This window comes from Erigeron canadensis, chromosome 7, assembly GCF_010389155.1.
Source record: "Erigeron canadensis isolate Cc75 chromosome 7, C_canadensis_v1, whole genome shotgun sequence".
In the NCBI taxonomy this organism is placed as follows: Eukaryota; Viridiplantae; Streptophyta; class Magnoliopsida; order Asterales; family Asteraceae; genus Erigeron; species Erigeron canadensis.
In genome coordinates, this window is record NC_057767.1 from 4,617,685 (window position 1) to 4,626,987 (window position 9,303).

Consider the following 9,303-nt stretch of genomic DNA (forward strand, 5'->3'; position numbering starts at 1 on the left):
CCCTAAGACCCTATATATAGCCTTGGATAGCCTCCATGGTTTTTCTATCCCACCGATTCTACTAATTTTTGAGTCTCGAGGGCAACCCAAAAGGACTGTGCTTTTATCAATTATAGTTATGGCTTAGACACCTAATCCAACACACACACACACACATGTTACTGATTCATCGTTGTTTGGTATTCTATGACTCTTCTTTTAAGTCATACGAGAATATCTAGTCATTAGTAACACACGGTCTAGTCCGGTTTTTATGGTTTTTTCTTTACTCAAATCGTAACCAAATCAAATAATCCGATTTTCTAAAAACCTAAACAATGTAATTAAACTTTAACAGCTTAATCCACTGAAACCAACTCAAATACTCCATTTTGATCAAGTTTAACCAGTTTAACGGTTTAATTAACATCTCTGTTTGAAATTATCGTAGTAGGCCATTAAAAAAAATATCATCATAGGAAGAGGTTCAAACATACATAATTGAGTAATTGACTAAACATACGATCCATACAACACTTGACATCCATTTCCACATACAACCAAAAAAGAATAAAAAAAGAAAAAAAACCAGTTGGCAAAATATATAAAAGCCAGCGAAGGCAGCCATTTTACAGAGATTCAATTTTAGATCAAAAAAGAAAAGAAAAAGAAACGAAAAGAAAGGAAAATGGGGAGTATAATGAAGGCAGTAATAAAGAATCCAGATGATTTCTTTCCATTATTGAAGTTGAAAATCGCATCAAAGAAAGCCGAGAAACAGATCCCAACGGAACCGCACTGGGGTTTTTGTTACTCTATGCTGATTAAGGTTTCTAGAAGCTTCGCTCTCGTTATTCAACAACTCAATCCCCAACTTCGTGACGCTGTAAGTCCTCCCTTTCCTTAAACGTCGTCGTTTTGATTTATTTATTTATGTGTGGCGGATGTAAATTTTGGAAATCTTATTAGTAATTATCGCCTCCTGGATTATATTATTAGTCACTCACTCTGTATCAATTATGTATGTATGTGTGTATGTGAAATAAATTATTTTTTATTTATTAATTATGATATAAAAATGAAAAATTGGTGGAGATGAGCAAGAATCCCGGTATCAGGAAGTGGTACTGTCCTAAGTGGGACCCAACCCTTATATATATATATATGTATATATGGGTTGGTTATTTTAAACAAGTATTAAAGTAAAACAAATAAGACCATATCTTGACCATTAGATCATGGTAAAATTGATGCACGGAGATTTACGAGGTACAAGTATATATATTGATGCACAATGATTTTCATGATGCACGGTGATTTTCAGTATTTGTTTTACTTTAATACTTGTTTTATTTTATCTAAAACCTTTGAGTAGCAAAACAACCTAGTATTCAAGTTAGTTAAAAATTAATATAACTACATAAGATAATCAAAAAGAAGGTTGGTTAAATGTTGTAAGGTTAAACTAGGAGCCCACTAACTAGCAGTCAAGAACTCATGTGCTATACTGTACAAAAATCGCAAGACTGCACCTAGGCGCACCAGGCACGATTTTCGTAACCACCTGTCCAACAGTTTGTAACTTGACTGTAATGTTTTGTGAAGCCGTTCATCTGGATTTGCTTCTAGATTCTCTAGGGAATTTTCCCAGAAGTCTAAGTGTTCGCCATGTAGAAAAGAACCCATGACTTTAAGGGATAAAGGACGCCCTTCATAGCGTGCCACAGCTCTATTGGAAAGTTCCAAGTAGCATTTTGTTGGATGTTTTTGCAAAAAGTGCATGTACAGAGAAGAGCTGAAGAGATTCATGATAATCCAGTGGCTTAACACTGAAAGTTATATGCATTTGATATTTTGATTACTTAGGAGTCTTGCACAAGATGTAGTTATGATAGTTTTACTTTGTTAAATAAACAGATCACCCACACCTATCAACGCATCAACCTGTTCAAAAACCTTTTCGGGCATTTATCATTCTCAAATTGGTCAACACCCTCATCAGTGCTGTCTATTTTCCTCTTTTTTACTTTAGAAATGTCTGAAGGAGTTAAATTCGAGATGAACTAAACCATTTTTCAGCTCAGAATTAAACTATGTTCGGCTTGAAAATTGTTATTTTTGGTACAGGTCAGATTAAAATGAGTGTAAACATTTTTTGGTTCATTTTTAATACATTTAGGAGGCTGCAAGCAGCCAAAATGCAATTTACTTGCTTTACCCGTTTCCGATTTAGCTAAGGATTACTATTTGTGTCAAGGATAGAACAGGACCAAAATCGACCCAATCATAAGTAGATGCTTCGAAAATGCATCTTGTGTTAGAAAAGGGCCAATCCTATAGGCGGAACTTTAGTAATTCACAAAGTCAGATGGGACAGAACAGACATTGAAGAGAATGATACTGCTAGATCATATAGCAATTAACAATGAGACCCCATGGGAGAATGGAAGCACACAATCTGAAGCACTGAGAATTGCAGCATCTTATGCAACTTCCAACCACCCAGACGTTTCAATATCAGCTGCTTCCCCAATGTGGAACCCAAAATGGGAAAAAGGAAAAAAGGAGAAGCAATACAACTTTTTCTATCTGCATGAAACTAACTCAAAAGACAATAAGTCATTGTCTAGACAACAATAATATTGTGCCATGACTGAAGCCCGAGTGATAAGCTCTTGGCAAAGTAACAACAAATTTTCCAGCATTTGGTAATAATCTAATGAAAAAAAAAGCTTATCAGTTTTCAAGATATACAGTAACAATCTACTACTTATACAAGGGTTTTAACATTTCGAAGAATAATTGGAGTAGTGTATAACTGTGCAGATTTGAGTATAACCAAACAGATGTATCTTAATGACACTATTAGAATCTCACCTTGCAGCAAAAAACCCCAGCCTTTACTAATACTTCTGGAGATATAATTGTCGTCTTCTCACCAAGATTAGCAAAAGTAACTGATAAACACATCAGAAGTTATTTAAATGACTTCTTCTGGCTACTTCTGGGCTTGCTGCCCTTTATTGTACTACATAACATGAATGGATATATAACTAGGCCAATACATTCAAAATATGAAGTAATATAACATGATGAAGGTCAATAAAACTTGTTCTACAATTGCACCATCATTTATATAGTAGAATAACTGAAATAGACGAGATGCCAAAAAAATTCATCCTTCTTATTGTATGATGACTATCATCACATCAATCACTAAAAATAGGAAGATCATCATCTTATATATTTCAGTTAAATATCGAAAAGCCTCCTATATATGTCTTGCTCCTAAATTTAAATTGTTGCTCCAATTGTCAGGTGTGCATTTTTTACCTGGTTCTTCGTGCTCTTGACACCGTTGGTATGTCGTAATTCCTCTAAGCTACTTTCCACTTATAACTGTTACTTCACTGTTTTCACTTCTTGGGTTGTTTCTTAACAATCCATCATTCATATTATACAATTAAGTTTAGAAAACAATCAGTTGATTTTGATGATTATATTAACTTTATTTTTATTTTTTTTCGAACGGCAATTATATTAACTTTATGTTTTCCATTTTGGCCAGAGGATGATACAAGCATACCTGCTGATATTAAAGTACCTATTCTGAAGGCCTTTCATCAACATATCTATGATCGAGACTGGCACTTTGCATGTGGGTTGCTGCTTGTCTCTTCTCTTCATGTTTCTAAGCTTGTTTTATATGTATGCTAATGCTGTTTGCTTTTTCTCCACAAGAAAGGCGGTACAAAGGAATACAAGGTTCTCATGGACCAGTTCCACCATGTCTCTACTGCCTTTCTAGAGCTTAAGAAAGAGTAATCCTTACATTTGAACACTTTATATGTTTCTTGTTATCTTGGTTTTCAGTTTGTATGACAAAATCGATGTACAATTATTCTGCAGTTATCAGGAGGCAATAGAGGATATAACCATGAGGATGGGTGCAGGGATGGCGAAGTTTATATGTAAAGAGGTACTTGTGTTGTTGATCAAACTACCATGAACTTTTTCTGGTTCTTTCTTATGTAGATATATGTACGTATTATCATTTAGCAGCTAAAAAATCAACACTTGTTCATTATTCTGTCTTTTACTTACCACACATGAGGTAAAATGCACTCTATCTTTGATTACGCTTGTTGATCTTTCTCAATGCTATTTTGTTTGAAATTTTTGCGTCTTCCTCATTGGTCAGTAAGCTCGCATGCTTTATGGTTTCCCCATCTACCCTCTTAGATTTGATAAAGTGACAATTTAATAATTATTGTTTGTGCTTAGGTTTAAAGGAAAATGAATGAGTTGTTTTTTTCATTGAGCAGGTTGAGACAACTGATGATTATGATGAATATTGTCACTATGTTGCGGGGCTTGTTGGATTAGGGTTGTCAAAGCTCTTCCATGCTTCGGGCACAGAGAAGTTGTTTCCAGATTCCATCTCCAATTCAATGGGTTTATTTCTCCAGGTAAATTTGGGAAAAACTTTATAAGCCTTGCTGTTTTTCTCTTCCTATATGGAATTTTGACTTAAGCATGGTTTTATTGGTCATAAATCACAGAAAACAAACATTATCAGAGATTATCTGGAGGATATAAATGAGATACCCAAGTCACGCATGTTTTGGCCTCGTGAGATCTGGAGTAAATATGTGAATAAACTAGAGGTACTTGGTCTTCACACGGTTTATTTTGAATTTAATGTCTTTGTGTACCATTTTTTTGTAATTCTTTTTATTAACCTATCAAGCGGTTGTGAAAATCTTTCTAATTGGGTGTTTAATGATATCACTGATATGCACTTCAGGACCTGAAGTATGAAGAGAACTCCGAGAAGGCCGTTCAGTGTCTGAATGATATGGTGACAAATGCATTAATCCACATTGAAGACTGTTTGGAGTATATGTGTCAGTTGCGTGATCCAGCCATCTTCAAATTTTGTGCTATACCTCAGGTATATTACATAAGTCAAACATGTGGTGTTATGTTTCCGAAATATGCAAAACCCTGAATTTTGCAGTTATCAGAATATTTGGGAAACATTTGAGTTAATAAGTGAAGGAAACAACATTTCAATTTGGGTTAGATAGTTAAATATTTAGTTCTAAATATACGAGCATTTCATATATACTAATTTGAAACATGTACTTTGCAGATTATGGCAATCGGAACACTAGCTTTATGCTACAACAATGTTGAAGTGTTCAGAGGTGTTGTGAAAATGAGACGTGGTAAACTTTCTGTCTCTACCTTACTTTATCCACAAATTTCAGTATCGGTTTTGTAGATTCTGTTGCCACTACTTTTACCATTAATTTTGCCCCATGTGGCCAAAATGCAAGATCAATATGTGTTAACTTCCACAATTAGCTATATTAGTCTGGGATAGGCTATCTTGGCCTCTTGGGGAGTCTTTTATGTAATATTGTCCATTTGGTTACCCGTCCCTCTGTCTTTAAAGCTAATATTACTTGTATTTTGATGATGTTAATATTGATATTGCCATATTGGTCATTGGTTTACAATATTCTCGTATTCTCCAATTACTGAATGCTATATTTTCCTGAGTTTCGTGAGGTCTGCTATTCTTTAGGTCTTACAGCAAAAGTAATTGATCGGACTAAAACAATGGGAGATGTGTACCAGGCTTTTTATGATTTTTCTTCTATTCTCAAGTCCAAGGTATTATCATGCACTAATACTTATCAATTACTCATGTTTTTTTCAATAGCCGAATCAAGAATACTAATCATTGAGTGTTACAGGTCGACATGCATGATCCTAATGCCAAAACAACAATCACCAGGATAGAAGCAGCTCAGAAGATCTGCATGGACTCGGGCACCTTTAGTAACAGGTAGGTTGATTTCATGCTCCCTCAGTTTCAATACTGCAACAATTTCCATTTTGAGAAGTGTTTCATATCAATTCCAGCATCTAATTGTTTTGCTAAAGGTTTAAGTTACTAATTTAATATTTTACATATATGCCTATTGTTACAAAGTATTGATGCCGTTGAATTTGGTTTACAAGTTGGACGATTAATCGATTATGCTAACATTCAACTTTCATCCATATTATGTTTACCCAACTGTCTGAAATCTGAATCTATATTCTTTTCATTAGGAAATCTTACATAGTTAAGAACGAGCCAAGCTACAGTCCAGCTCTAGTAAGTATTTGATTTCTTCTTATATTACTCTAAGTTTTCTTTTTGGTTTCCAAAATCTATCTGTTTAGTAACAATATAATTATCATGATGTTTATGCAGATTGCTCTGCTTTTCATCATAATGGCCATCATTTTTGCATATCTTTCTGCTAATCGACCCAATAAAATCAGTAAGCATTCTAGTAATTTTTGTGACTAACTATTGTTACGGTATTAATATGATTATGCTCAAGAAGCTGTTATTCCCTTCGTGCAGAAGTCACTTTGTAAGAATCTTGTGATGACCTAGAGCGGGAATAAACCAAGTAATGAAATGTAAAAGGTAATGCTATTGTATGATGCTTCTTATCTCTATGTATGTGTTATGGTTAGTATCACTTGGTGGTAGAATATTGTTGTATATGAAAGTTGCCATCGCTGTAAATCTCATTTGAGATTTATTATGTGGAATATGAACACAAATTTGAACACTTACGAGCCCGAGTTAAACCAATTACTTCACCTTGCCTTTATTCATTAATGGTGGATTGGCTATGTTTCTTGATAGATGTTTTGTTGCTGCTGGTATTCTTTATTTACGAAAGCAATTTGAATTAGACTTAAAAATATATAAAGTTTCTCTTCGATGTTTTGATCTATATATATCAAAGGATTTATATTTCAAAGGATTTGGTTGGTGGGTGGTTCATTCTATATTTTCATTATTTCATTGTGTACAAAATTTAATTTTGTTTTTAACTTACTGAAGCATAAATATTTCTTTAATTTGGGGATGCAACGTTTCTATTTGTTTGACCGTATATAAGGCTTTTTTAGGTTTCCTGGGTCTTCGTGAAGCATTTATTGGGTGGGGCGGGCAGGGGGAGGAAAACGGGTCTTAAGTCCACGGTAACCAGTCTGGATACATGTGGCCCGGCCCTTGCTGTTCTAAAAAAAAAATAGGAGTAGCCAGTTACTTATCATTTTTTTTTTCACTTGGAACGCCCCACATCGTCCCCGGGGTCGTTGGCGTTCCACTCCCTTAATTCGCGTGCCCCGTCTCTTTTCTAACATGTTAGCCCCTTTGTCTTCTTTGTTTTTTTATCTTCCAACCTTTTTTCCATATATTTTTTTTGGGAAAATGATCCGTACTGCAGACTTTACCTAAGCTTAGGTACTGTCACATTAAAAAAAAGTTACATATTGAACCTTTGAATTTGATAAATATACATAACTCTCCCAGAATTTTACATAAATCCCCCTTTTTTTTTTTACTCTAAAAAAAAACCTTTCACCATTTTTTTTACCCTAAAATATCTCTCTATATACATATATATTTATATATTTAATATATAATGGAGGAATACCCTTATATAGGGAATGCCCTACTCCAAAGTAATGGGGATGCCCCTCATAATTAATGAATGCCAAATGGCTTAATATGAGTGGAGGAGGACATTCCTATAACTCTCTCAACTTAGTCTAGGATGCATTAATATATGTCAGGGCGTGTTTGGTTCACAGAATGTTTTGGGAAGGAATGAAATCTTTCAAAGGAATTGGAATTTGAAGGAATGGAATTTGACGGAATGTTTTTGATTTTTTGAAAATTCAAGTGATGGAAAGGAAACTCCATCCCCAAGGAATGGAGATTCCCTTTTCTTTGTGCAACCAAACACACTAAGGAATGGAATTTAATTCCAATTTCATCAAATTCCATTAAATTCTGTGAATCAAACGCGATCTTAAATGATGAGTAATGTGTAGATTGAAACCATTGAACCGAGAATTTGATGAAGGCGATGAACCATATACCATCACTTTTGAGCCATTCTTTTTAATATTATACTACTACAATACAACAACTTAGATCAATAATATTTTTGTAATTGTTTTAACACGCCATGCATGAAGGAAATGTTGTCTACCCAAAAATAGATAGTGTAAATTAAATGAATATCTGAATGATTAAAATGTTACATTCGTGGTTGCTTTAATTTCATTTGCTTGTGATGCTTACACAAGACATAATATATCTTTCAACTAAAACGGAGTTGCAAAAGGAAATTTGAAAACAATTACGAGCTTTTACAATGTAACTCATACTAATTTAATTACATTATCACTCCAGTTAGTGTAAGTTCAAAAATGCTAATTTAATAATTAAACTTGATGGCGATTCTAATTGCCTATCTACTCTAATCTTTTAAATAAGCGATTTGAAAATCCAACCTCGAAGTTGTATTGCCTAGTATAGTCAAAGCGTTTATCTTCTAGGAAAAAAGGTTCATATGACAGAAAACCAACTTCCAAGATGTTGGCCTAGAAATTTCAATTTGTGAGTAATTAATATAAGGTTTAAGCAAATGTTTTCGGAACCACAATCCGGCATCAAATTGTCTAGTTAGATTACACATAGTGGTTAGGTGTAGACTCGTCTTTGGCTATTTTTTTTATCTGACCACGAGCTCACACCGTTGTCTGGGAGTTGTGGTGGATGGTTCGTGTTTTGTCGCAACCAGTGATATTTTGTATTTTTCTTTTTCTTTTACCCCTAACATATATTAAAATTTTAAAATGGTGGGTTTTCGACTATGACTATTGGTAAACAAGTGGTGTGTTAAAGGCAATGTTTTAAAATCCGGTTTTATTGTTGTACCGGTGTGGTGATTTTATGGTATGACTGGTGTGGTGATTTTATGGTATGACTGGTAGTATTATCGGAAATCTTGGATGGTACAGGTACTAATTAATTTTTTGTTTATAAAAATCTTACAAGACTTGTTACATTTTAACGAAAATAGTCAAAATACAATTATATTTTACTAAAAAATAATACCAAATAGATATTTTATAAAAAAATATATATAAGTTTTAAAGTTACAAAAATAACATTAAAGTATCATAAATTTTTTTAAAAAAATAATTCAAAAAAATAAAAAAATGAAAATACTGGAAATACCGGAAAATACCGACCGATATTGAATAGTGAAAATATCAGACAAAATCACTGGATATTGTACCAAAACTGTAATAACGACCGGTATATACCGTTATTTAAAATTGGTTAAAGGTGTGCGATTACCGTATGAAAAGTGATTGGATGCTGCATGGTAGTGGCATTTTACGAACGTGATGTGGTTATTCCTATTTTTATCTATTAATTGGTGGGAA

General features: G+C 33.8%; 1 protein-coding gene across 1 annotated transcript; it reads left to right on the plus strand.

Annotated features, from left to right (window-relative positions):
- Positions 1–506: 506 nt before the first annotated feature.
- Positions 507–6,624, plus strand: LOC122606631 (squalene synthase-like). The gene is made up of 14 exons (XM_043779470.1): positions 507–865; positions 3,298–3,340; positions 3,548–3,637; positions 3,725–3,800; positions 3,889–3,958; positions 4,305–4,448; positions 4,542–4,646; positions 4,787–4,933; positions 5,135–5,210; positions 5,573–5,661; positions 5,745–5,836; positions 6,106–6,151; positions 6,251–6,320; positions 6,407–6,624. Exons 1-14 carry the CDS (start codon positions 668–670, stop codon positions 6,418–6,420), a joined length of 1,260 nt encoding a protein of 419 aa, XP_043635405.1. The 5' UTR covers positions 507–667; the 3' UTR covers positions 6,421–6,624.
- Positions 6,625–9,303: the final 2,679 nt, after the last annotated feature.